Consider the following 20,060-nt stretch of genomic DNA (forward strand, 5'->3'; position numbering starts at 1 on the left):
GTTTCTATACAGCTTATTTTGGACAATAGCTATCAATAAAGTAAACGACAGGCTAACGAATATACCTATAGAATTTAACATTCACTGTAAATTTTCATTAGGTTTTTATTTAAACAAAAATTAACAAGCTATGAAATAAAAAGCTCTGATTTTAAATAGACATGTAGCACGGTTGTATTTTACCAACCCAAAAGCACCCATTTTCAAGGTTTTAATCTCTGGAAATTCTGATGTTTTCAAACACCGTTCTCTCTCACTCCAGGTTAGTAGGATGTTTTTTTCAGGCATCTTTCCGTGGGGAGGGGAGATAACACGTCTACCGCCCCCGCACCTGTCTACCGACCCTGTCACCCCCCACCACCAAACGAAATCGGAATTTATATATATATATATATATATATATATATATATATATATATATATATATATATATATATATATATATATATATATTTATATGTGTGTGTGTGAGTGTGTGCGCGTGCGCGTGGGCGTGGGCGTGTGCGTTTGTGTGTGTGTGTATGTACACAAATTATAATAGAAAATCTATTCTGCAACCAGTATCCGCCCTTCCCCCGCTTGAAAAAAAAATGTCTGAAAAATTGTTTGAGCCTTATTAATTAAATGAAATGAAGGCCTCTAGACAGTAGTAAACAGGCATTGCGTTTTTTTACAGGAATGGCTTAATGAAATATATAAGATTAGGAATAGATCTAATATCTTTGCATTCTTTGGTCTAAGATTGAAGAATGAAATGAAACATGAACGACAATTCATTAAAAAATGTACAGATTGTTATAAATGCGATTGCCTACCTTTTTAACACCATAAAAGAATGGTTTGATTACGTATCTCATTAGTTTCGCATATAAACTTGATTGATCGTTACTAATGGAAATACAATCTGGTATCATAAAGATACATTTTCATAATTTACAAAAAATAAAATATAACTTTATATTTTTTACATCCGAAATCAGTTTTCTATATGCGGTTGAAATAGTTATGTCAACAACACAATGAGATTTTATCCAATAGAAAGAAGTGTTACATATGCGGTTGTGGTTGCTTTTGCCGTCATCAAAATGGACGGCAATAAAGATGAAAGTGAGAGGTGTATCACTATTGCCTTACAATGTATTTCTAATGGACAGAAAGAAAAGGCTAAGAAATTTCTTTTAAAAGCCCAGAGACTGTTTCCAACAAAGAAAGCGTCGGGTAATTAAGACTTTGGAAATAATATTAAAATTATACATTTAAAGTGTCCTAAATCCGTGTGTTGTTTTTACATTTTTATTTTACAATGATTTTGCCTTTGCTGTTATTTTTATTACTAACGCTTAGCACGTCTCGAAAAAGGCTAAATAAAAATACAGGCAAGTGTTGCAGTAGTGACAGTGAGTGTGCTGGCAATATTAAAATCGTCACTATTATTATAGAAAAAAAAATATCAATTTGAAAATGCAGCATGTTGATTTATGCCATCTAATTTAGTAATTTAGTCTAGAGTAAAGTTCCACGCGCGGTCACACATAGCGGAAAATTCCAAATTCCCGATTTTCATCGGGCGCTATTTTATAACCGTTTCACACAGAAACAAACCGAAAGCACTGTATTACTCCGCTGCCATTCTACTGTAATATGTATGAGTCATTTTGTATTCCTACGCATAGTATTTAAGATATTCATGTTTTAGTGACGTCCCTCCTTGCGATATTTTTTTTCCCTTTTTTTTTTGCCTGCGTACGCAAGAACCTGCTTGCCAACGAGCGTATTGTATACGTTTTGATCCAATTTTAATAATTGAAATAAATATTTTACACACTTAAACGTGTTGTTGATTGTATTATTAATTAATAGATTGCAAAAATAATAATTAAAAACATGTTAATTAAATTAATTAAAGACATTAAAAGTTGACCCAGTGATGACTCAAGGGACGCAACTATAATAATCATAACAAAGGGACGTAACAACCACTAAAAGACATAACGTAACATTTGCTTAGATATGCTTGTATGTAGAGACACAAACTAGATTTAGAAGAAGTAGATGATCGAAATAATTTAAAACAGCAGAAAAAAAATAGAAAGTATACAGATTCTAGGCTTAGTTTGAAATATAGAGCATCTAGAACTAGGCTAGTCTAGCTCAAGTCGTTGGTTACGCAGCGATGTGAAACCACCGTAATCGACACCCAAGCTGCGGCCACCCCTATTTACCTATCAGGTTGCTTTATTAGCCTTATCTATCGCATATATTGTAGAAGCTATTTATAGTTAACCTAGTTATAAAAAGCTTTGATTGGTTGGTTTTATTCATCTCATCCGGGACCTAGTGTTTTTCATAGGGGGAACTAGAACCGCCTACGACGTCATACCTCGAAACTTTAAAATTTAAAAACTCGACTTCCAGAAGGAGAAAAACAAAAGAATTTGACCTGGATATATTTAGAAATGGACAGGTTTACAGCAGATATCGGTAGTTTCGTATAAAACATCAAAACAAATATTGTACGAAGCGATAAACAGGCGATGATCGCACCGGTGTTTTAACCGCGCGTGGAACTTTACTCTAGATCTATAGCTTGTGATTGTGACAGTACTCGCAGTAGATCTTCATCTTTTCCACAGAACAACAAGCAAAAACAATAGATTCTAGACCTATTCTAGATTATAGCTTAAAAAGAAATGTATGATCTAATGGTTGAACCACCTTGTTTATTTCACTTTTACTTTGTGTGTGGGGGGGGGGGGGGGGGAGAGCAGACGTGTAAAACTTATTAACATAAGCGGATTACACTTAATCATTTTAGGTCTCTTTAGAAATTTCCTGTCTGTACACTTAATATTGTTTCACAGTGGTTTAGTGTAGGCTACCTAATACCTCTTTATTATTTTAGAACATCATCTAGGCCTATTTTTAATTTTTAATTGTGTTAAGGATTGTGTTAAAGTTTCTATTTTAAAAAGCACAATATTATTTTACACTTATGTACTTATATTTTTTTTGCTGCTTAACTCAAACCCTAAAGCCATACTGGCATAAACAACTTTAAATAGTATTGTGCCCTGCCAGTGGCATTCAAAGAACTAAATGCAGATTCTGTATTTGTCATAAATGCTATAGATAAATATCTCTCAAACTGCTCATAATATATTGCTTACACACTATCATTATTATTACTTGTTACACAACTTTGTTTGGGCTTTATAAATATTTTTGTATAAATGTTTTAATTGTATATATCATTGTGATACTTGTAGTTAACGTCATTCCCTTTAGCTTGAATTTTCACAGATTTGTTTTACTTGATCCAAGTCATATTTTTGGTTTACACTAAATACGGTTTTCCCATGGTTTTTAGACCTGTTACAAACGCTTGAGCATGCTACATCAAATGGTGACACCAAAGCAGAAGATACAACTACACGCCAAAGAAAACAAAGTAATTCAAAGGCAAGTGATAAGGAAAAGACTAAAGGAGCTAATCATGTTGCGGATTACACACCTGAACAAAAAGCAGCTGTCAAAAGGTGATTGACAAAAAATGTCTCTTTTTTTTTTTCAATTGGATAATATATATATTATTAGCTGGCATCTGTTTGTTCCTAAAAGATACAACGTATAAGTTTGCTTTGATAAAAGTGCTATGGTTTTTATTTCCCTCTGTGATGAAGAACATGCAAATCTCTTTTGTCATTTTTTTTTCTATTGTTAATTAATCTGAACTGACCTAATAATACCCAAAATACAGTTGTTTCTTGGGTATTTTTAAAAAATATTACCTCTCTATGTTATGAATACTATTTTGGTAAGCTATACAAGCACTCATTGTATGTTTTTTTCTAATGTCATATTCTTATAGCTATTCCTTCTTTTTCTTAAATTTTAAAGGCATTTTTATGCTTATTCAGGCTATACAGTTGAAAAAAATTGCTCATTTAATTTTGCAGGATTAATAACTGTAATGATGTTTATGAGGTTTTGGAATTGCCTAAAGATTTTACTGAATCAGATCTGAAGAAAGCATACAGAAAGTTAGCTCTTCAGATGCACCCAGATAAAAATAAAGCTCCTGGTGCTACAGAAGCGTTTAAAGGTTTCACATTTCTTTTTAATTTCTAGTATGAAACTTAAGCTTTTAGTTTTGCTGTAGTTTATCATAAGTCAGTTTTATCAAAATATCACCATAAATTTTTTAATCATGTGTTAATACATTTTTTTATTCATGTGTTAAGGGGATATGCGCGGCTGAAAGTCACAAAATTCATATTTTTTCGTCATTGTGGGTTTATTGCAGTTTTGGCTTCTTCGTCCATTTTTTTATTAATAACTGAAGTTCATTAATGAAAAAAAAAATTGTAAATGTGTTTAAAATACCGTCTTTGTGACCCTATAAATGATAAAATAATTATTTTTACCCAATAATCCTAGTTTTTACACGATCGCTAAAATAGGTTCTATACCCGCTATCATATTGTATTTGGCATCGTTAGAAAGATGGATTTCTCCGGATTTTGTTAGTTTTACATATCCGTCAGTACGAAAACACACGAAGGTTTAAATTAGCTTTACAAATGACAAAGAAATGGTGTTTTCCTGACCTAGTTTTGGTGTTTCCCTAGTTTAACATGACCGACCGTGACCTTTTAATAACCCAAGCGCTTTGATTGGTTCCTTCATACGGAAGTTTACAATAAGCGCTACTTTTGTAACTTCATTTCAAAGAGGCTGCGTTGATATCTATAGGCCATTTTACTTTCACTGATCGTCCGTGCTGCTTGTAAAATGTTAGTTTTTTATTGAAAATAAAGTTTATTTGGAGGACTAGTCAACTTTTATTAGATCTTTGCAAACTATTTATCAACATGCCTCGTAAAAGTGCTTCTGTGCGTTGTCTCCAGCTAAATAATGCCAGAATAAAACAAAAACAATTAAAACTTGACCGTGAAACTATCGTCGTAGATACTAGGTCTGACATGAATCTAGATTTAGATCTAGATCTAGATAAAGTTGATGCCATTTCTACAACTACCTGTGTTAGCAGTACAATTGAAAATAGCATCGATCACCCGTCGTCTTCACTACCAGCAGGGCCCTCATCTGCTCGTTCTCCTACACCTGGAACCATTGCTTCTATCGACTTAGAAATAGATCTAGGTGCTACTAATCTAACAAGATCTGAGACAAAATTGAATGCTTGGGCTGAGCACGTGGCTAACACTACAACAGATGAGACACAAACGGCAGAGTCAGACTCAGCAGGCAATATAATTGTCAATATTTCTAATTTGGAATCTTTAATTGAAGAATTTCCATGCCCTACATGTCATTGTCAACAACTAACAGCTGTGCAAAAAAGCAAGTCAGGTATGGCTTCATGCTTTGAAATTTCCTGTAAAAAGTGCCAAGAAATTGTTAAAACCTGGTGGTCCTCAGACAAACAAGATGGAAAATACACCATAAATTATCAAGCAGTATTAGCAAGCCTACTCAGTGGTATGGGAGCCAACATGTTCAACAATTTTTGTGAGTCATTTGATCTGGCAGGGATGCATCATCAATCATTTCAAAATCTGGCTAAACTTATCTACAGTTTTAATCCCAACCTGCGAGAAGCTGTTTTCAAGAAAGCTGGACTTGTAGTGAGAGATAAACATGAGAAGCTACTTGGCATTGGTAGTTTGTCCACATTGGATATAGCTGTAAGCTATGATGGCACCTGGTTAACGAGGGGACACTCGTCATTTGTGGGTGTAGGCTGTGCTATTGATATACTCACCGGCCTTGTTTTGGATGCACACGTTATGTCTTCATATTGTAAGCTATGTGATCAATTGAAGGAAAATAAAGATTCTGCCCCACAATACTACAAAGACCGGGAACGAGAGCACTTAGAATCTGGAGATTGTAACGCTAACTTCAATGGTAAGTTTTTCTATATTTCTTTAGCTTGTAACCTTATAACTGTTATTACTGTTTGTAATATTTTTGAAAGTGTGATACATGTTTTTATTTGCATACATATGCTTGTATATATAGGTCCTATATCTTTTTTATTTATAAAAGTATATACATAGGCCTATATATATATATATATATATATATATATATATATATATATATATATATATATATATATATATATATATATATACACAATTAGAAACACAAACATATATATATATATATATATATATATATATATATATATATATATATATATATATATATATATATATATATATTTACATAATATAATTTTCAATCAAATTGATAATTTGTTACACTTATTTTCAGGATCCTCTGGAATGATGGAGGTCCATGCTTCTAGAGTGATGTGGATGAGAAGTCTCAAACTTCATAATATGAGGTACACTACAGTACTCTCAGATGGGGATGCTAAGGCATACGCAGAGCTTTGCCGCCTAAACCCATATGGTCGTGATGTCAAGATTCGGAAAGAAGAATGCATCAACCATGTGTGCAAACGCTTAGGCACTGCACTAAGAAATGTTGTGACAGATTCCTCAAAAAAAAAGATAACACTTGGTGGACGAGGTAAGGGCAAATTAACTCAAAACGCCATTAGACGGTTGTCCATCTACTACACAAGAGCTGTAAGAGGCCACAAAACAGCTGCTGACATGAAGACAGCAATAATGGCATCACTTCAACACTGTTTCTCCACAGACAGAGAGCCAATGCACACAATGTGCCCTACTGGAGAAAACTCGCATTGCTTCTACAATGCAGCTCTCGCTAAACATGAGTTTCCAGGCCCACATGAAAAGTTTCTAACCAATCCGTTAGATAAAAACCTGCTGGAGAAACATCTCATGCCTATCTATGAGAGGCTCTCAGCTCCAGAACTTTTAAAAAGATGTGAGCTAAAAGGCACACAGAATGCCAATGAGAGTCTTCATTCTGTCATTTGGTCTAGATGCAGAAAAGACAATTTTTATACCAGGGCCAGAATTGAATTTTCGGCTTTTATGGGCATTGGAGATTTTAATTTTGGGCCAGATTTTTGCAACTATTTGAAACAAGAAATATATGGATTTAAATTGTCCAACAATGCCAGAAGACTAAAATGTATTAGAGCAAGAAGAAGGCTATTTTTTAGCTGCTATACTCAAAAAAAGCAGATTAGTCTGCGCAGAAAAAAGGTTAGGGAGGCAAAGAGAAAAAGGCAGGAAGACCAGGAACTGGTTGAAGGTGGTCCATCATATGCTGCTGGAAAGTTTTAAATGAATTTTATAAATAAAAATTGTGTTTTAGACATGTTTTTTCATTATTTTGTTCGTTTTTTGCGTTTTTCTCAGTTCTGTGTTTTTGAGCACTAAAAAGCCTACTACTTTTTTATTATTTATACAATAGCCACCATATTTTCAGCATGTATTCTTTATGCAATTATTAAACTTTTGTCACGAGGAAATTTTGATGGCTTTTATAGAAAAAAAATTATGGTACAATATGTAGACAATTTTGTAATTTTTGCATACTAATTAGAGTACATTTTTAAGACCTTGTAGAATTCTGACCAGTAACTTTATCAAAAAGTTTTCGTGACAAAAGTTTTAATATATAATGAAATATAAGCCATTAAAATTTGATTGCTGAAAGTGCATAAACAAAAAAGCCTTAGTGTTTTTAAAAGTGCAGACAAATTCAAAATGGCGGATGTTTTTTCGGGTTTCCATGACAACCAAAATAATTTTCACCCGTGTTTTTACTGTATAGTACTTACTTTCACGTGCCAAACACGATTAAACTATTTAAAAAGCTTTAGGTGTTATATTTTAAAAAATAGAAAAAATCATAGCATATCCCCTTAATACATTTTTTTAATCAAGTGATAATTTAATGTTTTCAGTCAACAGCTGAAAGGTAGTTTAAAAATTTGCAGTTTTATTTACCATACAATTTTTACATGAAACATAAAAATGACACTTTTTCATTATGAAATGTTTCTTTTATAGCTGTAGGTAAAGCTTATAGCATTCTCAGTGATAAAGAGAAAAGAAGACAGTATGATTTATATGGCCCTGAAATGCAACCTAGTCGACCATCACGACATGAAGAGGATTCACATGGTTTTGAAGGTAAAGACCAAAGCCTGTGTCCAATTACTATGACCTATACATTAGATGCTATTATAAGTTCAATATATATTCAGATGTTAAAATACATAATTTAAAATGCAGAACAGAGTACTCTCCCTTTAGTTTTCGAGTCAACCATGGCATCCAAACCAAACATGAAAAAATTCACAATTAAAACTTTAATGCCTTTAATTGCTTTGTTTTCTTCCCGTTCTAGCTTTAATGAAGCAACTATTTGTTATTTCTATTAGGTTGTAACAATATTATCGATTTTCAGTATGATACGCTTTAGAAATCTTCCAATCGGGAATATGAAGAAATTAATTTTTTATTCATTATTTTATTTATTTACCAGGACTGACGACCTAGATGGCATTTTGTTTTCGCAAAACAAAAAAAAAATATTTTTAAAAAATAGTTAAAAACCTCATAGGCATTAAATCATTCATATAAATAAATTAGGATTTGATTTAATTTAAAACATTTTGTTTCATAATTCATATTATTAATCTGAATAGCCTCCCTTTAATATTCACCGATTGATGTGACGTCATAACCGTGTAGATAGTATTATATCTATCCTGTCCGTTGCGGGTTCGGAACCCATAATATTTGTAAATGTTTTTTGTTTTATCTTCACCCGTAGTTGGGGGGTGAATTAATTCTCTTAAATTTTAATAATAATAACAAATTTTTAATAGGATTAGTTTTACAGATCTTCCGATTCAAGAATATAAAGGAATTAACTTTTTTATTCATGATTATATTTACTTATCAGGTAGCAATTGAATATTATCGTAATGGGTTTCCTTTCCTCTGAGATGGCAGGAACGCACATGTACGCTTGTATTTTAATGAATGACCTTCTCTTTTATAATTCTCTTATAATTCTAGGTGATATATCTCCTGAGGAACTTTTTAATATGTTTTTTGGAGGCGCCTTTCCCACAGGTAATTGACAACATGATATTTCAGGCCTTCTTTTAGCTTTAAATTTTAAGATGAGCAGCTTGATTAATCTGATTTTTTTATTGTGTAAGTGATCTTTAACATTATTTTACAGGAAATATTAATAGGCGGCATACAACTAACGCAAGGAGACAACAATTCTATACATACAGAGAAAACCAGCAGTCAGAGGTAAGGACTGTACTTGTTTTTGGTGTAAGCTATTTAACCACTTGATTATAATAAGCAGGTTAAATTTTCAAATGATATTTCACATTGCCAAATGTATTTCAGAGTGGACTCACTTTGTTTTTTCAACTTGCACCGATTTTATTGCTTATTGTGTTGTCTTTGATGAGCAGTTTCCTTGTTAGTGATGCTGTATTCAGTTTACAGCGAACAGAGTAAGTATATAAGTGTGGCTTAGTGTTATTAGATACACCCCACTACTAACTGTAATAACCAAAATATGTTTTTAGTATGCTAATTTCTGCGGCTGTGACGTTTAACATGATACCAATATTAAAGTTGATTAAAAAAATTTACATTTTTAGGCAATTCTTCAGTAGAAAAAAATGCAGTTTCTCAGCCTTTGATTTATTTTAAGATGATTATTAATAAAGCTTGTGAATGTTATACTAATATTTATTTCAACTCTTTTATTAAAATATTCTTAATTGAACCTATTTTTTTTCAAGCAAATACAGTGTAGAAATGAAAACTCAAAACTTAAAAGTAACCTTCTATGTTAAAGAGGATTTTCGTGTAGAATTTAAATCTGACCTTAGGAGGATAGAAAGGGCTGTTGAAGAGGAATATATTGGGCAGCTTCGAAGCAATTGTTTTAGAGAAAGAAATTACAGTAAGTCTTCAAGTTTTAATTAGCTCCACACCAAAATGATTTTTTCCCCAACTTAAAATGACTACTTGTTTTGTCATTTACATTGTCTTTTTATGATTTACCTTAAAAGAATGATCTAAACTAGTTTAACTTTTCTTAAGCAATTATATGTTGTTTTTTTTTTAATCGATTTCTTGAGACTAGATGAAATAATTGATTGCTATTGTACTACAGGGGAAAACATGATGTGGAGAGCAAGAAACTATGGAGATGCAAAGTTGTATCAGAAGGCTGTGGATATGACTACACCATCTTGTGATAATTTACAGAAAGTTTATTCATGATGTGGAATGCTTGGTTGTGCATGAGATTTGCCTTTATTTTTCTATGTATATTATATCTTGGTATTTAATTTTTGATTAGCAAGTATTCCATTTGATCTGGATAAGAATGGCTGGTACATAGAAATTTTAATCAGTGAAAGAATGTTGTCAAAGTAATGTTTATGTTCTCAAGTTTTGTTTTGAATAGTTTTAAAAAAATGTTTAAATGGGCAAAAGTGGCTGAGTGAATGAGGCAAGCTGTCATTTTTTTTTGTACAAAACTATTTTGTAAGCACACATGGCATAATTTTTATGTTGGATTGTTTCCTTTCTACACAGATATAAAGTTGTCTTCTTATGGCAAATGTTATTTATGTATGCAACAAGACAACAATTTTGTTTCTCATTGATGTTGAATCATTTCCTCATAGAATTTTGATTTTTATGATACCCATAGATTTAAAGTTGTTTCTTGAGGTGTGCTTGTGTGACTCTCATACTCCTAGAACAGATAAATGTTTAAATTCCAATAAAGTTAAGAATCTCAGAGAACTTAACTTGTTTTAACCACATCCTAGTATGTTAATGCTCGTCTAACTCATGTCATTAATTAGAATTTTTTAATTAACCTTTTCGCTCATGTTTTTTAATTAGGTGTATCAGAGTTTGCTCAAATTTATGAATTGATAATGGTAATAAAGTTAGGGTTGATTATCAAGTTTGATCAGGTTTATTTCAAAGCTTTTAGACAGAAAACATTTACCTCTAGAAAAGAATATGTAGTCGTCTTCAATCTATTTTTTTAAACACTAATTTGTTTTTCATTATGGATGTGCGATTGTTTGTGATATTTTTTCCTCACAACTTAAACCTGTTTATATATTTATTGTATTAATGCAATCATTTTTATACTACCTTAAAAAGTAAGTGATAGTCTACAATTTAGGTAAAAGAATATGTTAAAGAACAAAGAGCCAACTACCCTCTCTTATGTACATTTTTAGAAAAAAATTCTGTATATTTAGTATCAGAATCAGCATTTTTTTTAATGAATGTATATTTAAAACTTGAGTAAAATAAGAGGGTTTAGGTGTGTATATTTTGCCATATATAGATTTGGGTTCCAAAACTGAAACAATGCAATCCTCAGACTTATCACCCAATCCATTTTCTCTCTTATTTAAAAAAAAAAGTGTTCAATCTCGCTTTCATTGAATGAATGTTGCAATTATTAGTGTGGAGCAAATTAACTTTTCTTTACACTATACAATATTGCAATTTTTTTTTTATTTAAATGAAATGAATGTTTTAGCCTGTTAGATAATTTTAGCGATGCCATTGTTAAATGCCATCCAAATAGCTTACTTGTACAACTATTAATCTGAATGACCAGTACATGATCACTGTATCTTTTACTTTGTGATTACTGGGTTTTTTCTTAATTCCTCTTTGCACATAATTGGTCAGATATTTGGATTTAAAATTTTTCAGAACAATGCATGTTATACATGCTATCTACATGATGCGTATTTAATATTTTTTTCAAATACCACATTTTTTAACATCATTAAAAAAAAAAAAGATTAAAGTTCAATTGTTTTAAATAAAACGTTTGCCATGTACACAAGTAAAAATGATTTTTAAAGAAATGTTTGACTTGTTTTATTCTCTCATGTCACAGCATGATGTATATAAAATAATTCCAATTACACTCATAAATCTAGATGAAAACTTCACATGCCTGCTTTACTTATATCTCAAATGAGTTTTTATCTTTAAGTATCCTCTATTATTAAAAAAAAAAGCAATTAACTTTACTATTTCTCCTGTTAAGTCATTGTATCTAAATTATACCTTAGAGCTGTTGGTTTTTTTAAATTGCATATAACACTTAGTTGAAACAGTTTGGCAGTTTTCTTATTTGGACCTGTTTGTATTAACATTTGCATGATTTTATAACAAAGTAGTTCTAAGCTTTAAAGTAGACCTATATGTGAATAAGTGCTGATATAGCTCAGAAAAAAAAAGTATAATAAAACCTTTACACTAATTTACAGTACCTTTAGAGTAACCGATTTTACTTGTATTAAGAAAATGCACTCATTTTATTTTAGTGCATCTAAAAGCTGCCTATTTTAAAAGTTAAAACTTGATTTATTTTGTTCTTAATTATAATTAAGATTTAAAACCAATTAGCACAACTCACAACTAAAAGTTTGCTTTATTATACCAATCCACTTACACTACAGCTTTCCTCTTTAAAAAATTCAGTTATCTGCTCTTTAATAACTTGTTTGAACAATTTGTGAACATTTGACTTGATCACTTGACGTAATCTTGTGATGGCTACTACCTATTTGTTGCCCTCCAAGTGGTCTTAAAGTAATTTTTAATGTCAAGTGAGATTGAAAATAATTCTTCATTATCTTAAAATTTGTGAGAAAGCTAAATAATAGAAATCATTTAATTAGAAATATGGTAAAATTGAGTAAAGTATTTGACCACAAACCCAGACATGAAATTCATATAATAACAAATATAACAATTTTAAGGCAATAATTATTCAACTTTTATTTTTATCTACATCACATGCACCAAATTAAACTTGCTATCGCACAGACATAATGATAAATAGTTATAATTTAAATCAATTTTTACAAAGAGTGTCAACAAATAATTATGAACAATTTCAATAAAAAATATGCAGCTTGTACAAAGAGAAATTTAATTTGCTGAAAAACTGTATTGATTATGATTCTTTCACAGAACATTTCTCATCTCTGAATAAATACATTTTCTACTGCATAACAAGAAATCACACTTGGTTCTTTCTTTTATTATCACTAAAAGCTAGTTTCACTAGCTCAACTTATTATTCTACTAAGGTCACAACAAAGAAAGTTCTGTGTGTAAACCAAGTATCCTAAGACACTGCTGCTGGGTTAGAGTGTAGATACCAAGATCTCGGAGGGCAGATAGGGCATCTGTTGGCGGCTCTGAAGTATCTTGAGGATTTTTTTGTAGGACTTCCTTTAATAGCAGAGCTGAACCTGTTTTCAATGTTAACAAAGTGCAGGCCTCTTTTGATCTGCGGGAGGAAATAAAATTAACATTAAGCATTCTAGTGAGTTAGACATTAAAAATATACTAAAAGAAGTATTATGTAAGCAAAGCTAGAGGGATATTTTAAGGATTAAAACCTAAACATTGCCTTTATTAAAATGAACTGAAATTGATTTTGTTCATCCTTTTTTTTCATCTTAAAAACAGTTGACCTTGGGAAATAGGGTGACAAATAAATTACTTACAGACGAAAATAAGACTCTGGCTTATCAGAATAGTCACCAAACAGAGGGATAAGATTTCTGAGAATATCAAACTTGAGTTGCAGAGCTCCCCCAGTGTTAAAGTGGTTAGTCAAAATTACCTGTATTAAAGGGTTTTGAAAATACATCAAAAACAAGTAATTAACCTCCAATAATTTACAAAAATAAATAAAATGTGTGGGCTTAATTAGTTAAATAGAGTTTAAAATCACAATAGTTATTTTTTAGAAATAAAACTAATCTACAATAATTTTTAGTTTTGGTCTGAAGCATGCCCTGACTTAGTGAAGATAACTGTTGGTTCACTAACCTCATTCAATAAAAACTGATCAATGCTTTTGGCCAGCCGAATCCAAAACTTATCAAATAAAACTTTGCTAAGCTGCCCTTCCATTGTGGCCAGGTGATCTTTAAGAACTAGAAACATCTCACAGGCAGACTGAGACAGACCTAAGGTGGTGCTTAGCTCTTTAGGGGATGGGAGGGAAATCCATCTAAAGGAAATTTTAAAAAGTATGTCCATAACACATAAATTATATACTGAATACCCCTACAGATGTACAGTAAAACATAAATATCACAAACAAATAATGAATTTCCTTATCACTGCAATAATAATTATATTTAATATATAAAAGAAGCTGTTTAATGTCCTTATAACACTTGTAACAAATATATCTGCATACACTAATAAGTTAAATAATAAATTATTCTTATACACATGAATAACAATGGCAAATTAAAATTTAAAACCAAAAAGATACTCTAACAAACTGTAAAATTAAATTGTTTCATAGGACTAAATGTATTGTATTTCTATTCGCTGGTTTTGTGTTTAGAATCAACATTTAAAAATCAAAACCATTTTTAATGTGTTTTTTAAAATGGGTCCGGTTCAAATTTCTTTAGCAACATAAAAATACTAAAAAACTAACAGAGACAAAAAAAATTCTAACCTGTCTTTTCTGTATGGTTGACTTCGAGCTTGCACATCCAAGAAAACATAATTGCATACAGTTAAAATCATATCTGTCTCCATTCCTTCAAACAAACACTTAATCTCCTCAAAGACAGTATGTTCCATAGATAAATCAATCAGTTCAGTTAGTTCTAGATCCTGCAATCATTAAAAAAATGTTTTTTTTTAACTACAAACCACTTCTGACAATTTCATTTTCTTCATCCTCTAGTTACTCTTTAATTGTTAAAAAAAAATTAATTCTACAGTTTTTGTGCAAATATGATTTCAGATATAACTAAATCCATTCAATTTATCTGAATGTTTTTGAGAAAATGTTAAATTAAAATAAATTAATAATTAAATGTAAAACTTAAAAAAGATTAAATTGGTATAAAATTAAAACGGTGAAGTAGAACATACCTAGAAAAGATGCTACATACCAGTCTATTTCCTTCTCCATCTTGGTTGGCAGATCTACTTCCTCTCCTTATGTCAGGGCTGGCTACTGTGCTAGATTTGTTTGTCTCATACAAGCTGGTCTTCATGGAACGATTTTGCTTGTAACACAACAGCTGGAGGAAAAACTGAAAAACAAAGAGTAAATAAATCACTATTGAACAGGTTCAATGAAACAACTTACTTTGTATATAATGGCTTTAAAAATAAAACAAATTACATTACAGGTGACAACATCCAAGGATCTATTAGAGAGAATGGTTGTACATTGCTTCAAATTTAACTACCCAAGTATGTGTTTAAGGGAATGACTGTTTACTTACTGATATTACTACTTTATGAGATTCTGATGATGTGTTTAAAAGAATGACTGTTTATGTTTTGATATCATAACTTTATGAGGGTCTGATGCTGTGTTTAAGGGAATGACTGTTTACTTTTTGATATCATGACTTTATGAGGGTCTGATGATGTGTTTAAGGGAATGACTGTTTACTTTTTGATATCATGACTTTATGAGATTCTGATGATGTGTTTAAGGGAATGACTACTTACTGTCAGCTCACTCCATTCTTCAAGTACTTGCACCACATAATGCACAGCATTAAGCACAGCACAGAACATGTGACCTGTAGGGGCTGTGGAGGCCTCTTTCATCACCTGCACTAATCTCATGCGGAAGTCTTCCAGCAGTTCCATCTGGAGGCCTAGAAACTGGAGTTTGGCATCAGACACTGGCAGTCTTTTATACCGATCTGATAGAACATGTTTTGACTGTAAGGCATTACTTTAACTTATTTTAAATTATTAATCCAATAGATAAAAAAGAGAAATTTGAAGCTAAAATTTATTTTAAATTATTAATCAAATAGATAAAAAAGAAATTCAAAGCTAAAAAAAATAGTAACACTTAGGTCATAGAAGCTTCTAACCTGTAATTGTATGTAGAAGTATCATAAAACTTTCAGCACATTCTGGAACCCTGACCTCATCCAAATCTTCTATATCTTTGTACTGGGAGTCCCAGCAACTTGGAGACTGAAGCATTTGTTCAATTTTCTGCATGGCAACTAAATGGTAAAAAAGACAATCCTATAGTCCATGGTTTAAAGCAGTTAGTCTGTTGTACAAAACACGAACATATCAGACTAGTCAATTATGAGCTGAGTAACTTTAACCTTTAAAATAATTCAAATTATAATAAGTATGGGCTTACATTTCTTCTCCACAATTAGCCATTTATTCAGAGCCTCAGGCAAGCATAAAACATCCAAGCATCCTGGCAGAATAGGTGGATAAGAATATGTGTTTCTGATCTCACTGTCAAACAGGAGGATCTCATCTATGATATGTGACAAGTTGGCTTCATCGTAGACCAGGTGCGGCAAGTCATTGACGATTTTCTCCATCACCAGTAACACCAACCCTCTGGTAAACTCGGTCTAGATAAGGAAAAAGGAGCGTATTACTCAAAGCCATGTAATAATTGAAACACATCACTTGATGATATGTGGGACGGTGCCATCAAGTGGTAGAGTGCACAACTTAAACATGAAAGTTTCAAGCTTAGTTCATGAGTCTGGTCAGTAAAACATCCCAAAGTTGATCCAGTTCTAATGGGAACCTGACTCTGGATAAGGAAATAAAAGGCTACTGGACATTTCTTTATGTGCCAAGGCCAGAGAAACAGCGAAACTCTACCCTTTGAGTTTTTGGTATGAAAGTTTACTTTTATTTAAATGTCATGATGTATAAAGAAATTATTACCTTGGCGGACACATCCCCTCTACCTGAATCTTCAAGTATAGGCTGAATATTTCGATCAAGGAAGTCACTATGATCTCGAATCCAACTTAAGACTTGAGTAAGATACCACTCAGGCTATTTATAAACAGCACAAAATATGTTATCAATTCATGTCTTTCATGTACAGAGTATGTTTGTGTTACAAGAAAATAAAACTGTTATATCCAACCCAGTCAAATCTTATAAATATATTTAATGGAGGAAAGGTGAATGCTTTACAACTCTAAGAAAAACTGAAAATGTTAAATTAGAAAAAACTAAAGCTTAAAGTTATATGGCCTCCAAAAATTTTCAACAGTTAAATCTGTCTTTAGTACTATTTTAATTATACAGTTATTTTTTTCTTTTAAACATAAACTAACCTTCTCCAAACTGTTCGTCTGTTTTTGACCATAGAAATGGTAACGAAACCTTTTTCTCAAAGGTTTTATCATCAGTTCTAGGGGAAGTAATAAGGGCTTGATACCACCAATTTTTAATAGAAGGGGATGTACCCCAGTATTTTCCAACCCTAAGTTGTCACTGAGATGATGAGTTAAGTAAAACAGAGTCAACAAACAACAAAAAGATGATCAACAACCCTCATATCCAATATACAAAATTCTAAATCATAATAATAATATAAATTATGGAGCTGTTCACTCACAGAGCTATATAAAGAATTAGATACTAATTTCATGACTGCTGCAAGGATACGGTAGCTGGAGATTCAGCAGTTTTTTAAACAATTTTTCCATTCTCACTTTAAGTTCCTTCACATTTGTAACTGATGGAGCTTTGATGGTGGTGACAACAAGTGGCCATCTTAAAACTTTAAGGACTTCTTCAAATTCCCTGTTTTAAAACAATTAATTTGTCCATTAACTGGCTTGCTAATTGCTTTTTTAAAGTGTCAAATTGTTCAATTATAGTCCACTTTAAAATAGTTTACAAAATAATAATTGGTATTTATAATTAATTATATTAATATTTAAATATAAATCTGTATGTTATTTAGTGCCATCACACTTTACAAGGATGCTAAATACTGTACCCTGCAATTCGATCCCTGAGTATTTTATTCCAAAACAAAATGGTCTCTTTCATAAAATTTAAAAGGTTTTGACATGCAGATGTTTGTAAACTGTTAAAAAGTCCAGTCATCTCATTGAAGTTATCCACTGCTGATGTCCAGGATTCTGTCATTAATGAGGCCTGAATCTGTGAACTTAAAGAACCAATTCATTTTGTTACTCTTTTTTATTATTACATTCAGGTTAGAGAAAGTAAAGGCAGCTAGGCATAGTGCTGACCACAATCTCTTCATATGCTAAGACCACAGAAACTGGTGAACTTTACATCACTTGCCCCATAGACAATTCTGGTTCAAAAAGAGAACTTTACTTTTTTTTATTGATGTAATGTAAGGCAGGGTTATTTTTTCATGTCTACAACCAGCCTTCTGAAGACAAACAGAAAGTGAGACACTATGTATTGTAAATACTTTTAAACTATAGGTTAACAGATAAAGTTAGTGATAGACTCTAAAGTGCCTTGCGCTTCATAACAAACCTCAAATCCTCTATTTTTCCTACAGTGCTGAGATAGTAGACATATCTTTGCACCTCCTGAACTCTCTCTACAAGAGCTGAAAGTTCACCCACCATGGGCTTGACTGAATGTGTGTGATCCAGAACCTGATGCCGTACAGATTCAAGTTTCTCTTCCAATTTTTGTATTTGTTTGGATGTTGCTTCTGCACTTATTATGGCATTATCAATCTTTGATGGTATTTCGCTGCTTGCAATGATAAGCTAGTAAAAAGACATTTAAAAATAATAGACCTAGGCCTAATATTAATTAATAAAATAACAATAGATGAGGCTATAAAGGTAAAACTCCATTTTAGCGTATTTGATTCTCCCGCTTCCCGTTCACCTCCAGTTGAGTGTATTTTATTATAAACACAACCGAAACACATAAAAACGTTAGGAAAACACAAGATCTACTTATTTTTTTATGAATGTGATTTTAAATTAGAAAAGGTAAAAAAAAAACATAAAAAAGCATTAGAACTGTTCCAATTAAATATCGTGTGATCGTCAGCGGGAGAAAAATCCTTACACGGTCGTGGGTTCACAGTGAGTTCACATTGATTTTAATTATCAGCATACGTCATAGCTCGGGCAATAGATCTAGCTGTTTGAAATTGTGTTGGCCTCAGTTTTGGGGTCATTGTAAGTTCATAAATGTTTATTTATAGTATCATATGCCTGGGAGATACTTGTAACAATACAAACTTAACCGCATTGCAATTGTGAGTTACGTTTACACGTACCTCACCCATTGCCATGAAAATTCTAACTGACACACGATCATAGCACATTCAATATTCTAAATTTGGATTTTTCTCAAGTTTTGACAAAAGTAAATTATCAAAATCTAAAACAAAGTCAGTCTGTTTTTTTTTATTCATTTGTCAAAACAAAAATACAATATAAATAAAGAAATTGTGTTTTTTTAATGTTTTGGTGTGTTTCAGTTATTATAATAAAATACGCTCAACTGGAGGTAAACAAGCAGCGGAGAATAAAATACGCTAAAATGGAGTTTTACCGGCTAAAATAAATTCTGGGCTAATGGCATCAAACAAATGACTTTTAAGTCCGCAGACGCCACTTTACTCTTGATCTAATACTACTAATAAGTAAAAGCCTAATATTGAATATTGTCACTAATAATTTTAAATTTTTTATTTTTAAAAAAAATTTTAGTAGCAGATCTGAGATCTAGATTCTAGGTATAGGTTTGAGGGCAGTTTAAGCAATTTCTTCATACTTTTTGTTCTATATCTTCCTTTTTTTTATTATATTCATCACGCAAACTTTTTGCACTTCCTAAGGATTTTTTATCACTGAAATTGTCGTTCATAAACTTTAATAACAACTCTTGGTCGACTTTGTCTATGGAAGTTGCCATCTTGTTGACGTATAGTGTTTTGTGGGGAAATTAAAAAGATGCAGCAATTTCGGCGAAAGTAATTGATAAAATTTAGGTTAGGCCCTAGTGACCGGTTATAGATCTCAGAGGCGTAGTGAGGGGGGGGGGGGGGGCGGGGGGGGGACATACGTCCCCGGGCGCCGACCTTAGGGGGGTCGCCAAATTGAAAGTTTGAGGGGGGGGGGGGTGCAAATGAAAAGTTCGAGGTGGGGGTGCAAATCGAAAGTTTGTCCCCGGGCGCCGGGAAGGGTCGCTACGCCTCTGTTAGGTCTACTAATAAGACACATTTTTATACTTTTGTTTTTTTTTTTA

General features: G+C 32.0%; 2 protein-coding genes across 3 annotated transcripts; one reads left to right on the forward strand and one right to left on the reverse strand.

Moving 5' to 3' along the window:
* Positions 1-1,044: 1,044 nt before the first annotated feature.
* On the forward strand, positions 1,045-12,038 carry LOC131928429 (dnaJ homolog subfamily B member 12). 2 transcript variants are annotated; one of them, XM_059284462.1, is made up of 9 exons: positions 1,045-1,218; positions 3,368-3,536; positions 3,957-4,102; positions 7,986-8,108; positions 9,003-9,059; positions 9,172-9,248; positions 9,351-9,460; positions 9,755-9,918; positions 10,132-12,036. In XM_059284462.1, exons 1-9 carry the CDS (start codon positions 1,086-1,088, stop codon positions 10,239-10,241), a joined length of 1,089 nt encoding a protein of 362 aa, XP_059140445.1. In that variant the 5' UTR covers positions 1,045-1,085; the 3' UTR covers positions 10,242-12,036. The 2 variants fall into 2 exon arrangements, with proteins under 2 accessions (XP_059140445.1, XP_059140446.1); XM_059284463.1 differs by lacking the exon at positions 9,003-9,059 and having other exon boundaries at positions 10,132-12,038.
* Positions 12,039-12,775: 737 nt separating this feature from the next.
* LOC131928430 (RAD50-interacting protein 1) lies at positions 12,776-19,739 on the reverse strand. The gene is made up of 14 exons (XM_059284464.1): positions 19,587-19,739; positions 18,321-18,562; positions 17,803-17,976; positions 17,466-17,603; positions 17,132-17,291; positions 16,731-16,844; positions 16,180-16,405; positions 15,896-16,033; positions 15,519-15,718; positions 14,948-15,091; positions 14,503-14,663; positions 13,857-14,040; positions 13,529-13,647; positions 12,776-13,308 (listed from the first exon to the last, which is right to left on the reverse strand). The coding sequence occupies exons 1-14, from the start codon at positions 19,725-19,727 to the stop codon at positions 13,107-13,109; spliced, it is 2,343 nt and encodes a 780-aa protein (XP_059140447.1). The 5' UTR covers positions 19,728-19,739; the 3' UTR covers positions 12,776-13,106.
* Positions 19,740-20,060: the final 321 nt, after the last annotated feature.

The sequence above is a fragment of the Physella acuta genome, unplaced genomic scaffold, assembly GCF_028476545.2.
Source record: "Physella acuta isolate Inbredline_101_S28 unplaced genomic scaffold, ASM2847654v3 ptg001501l, whole genome shotgun sequence".
NCBI lineage: Eukaryota > Metazoa > Mollusca > Gastropoda > Physidae > Physella > Physella acuta.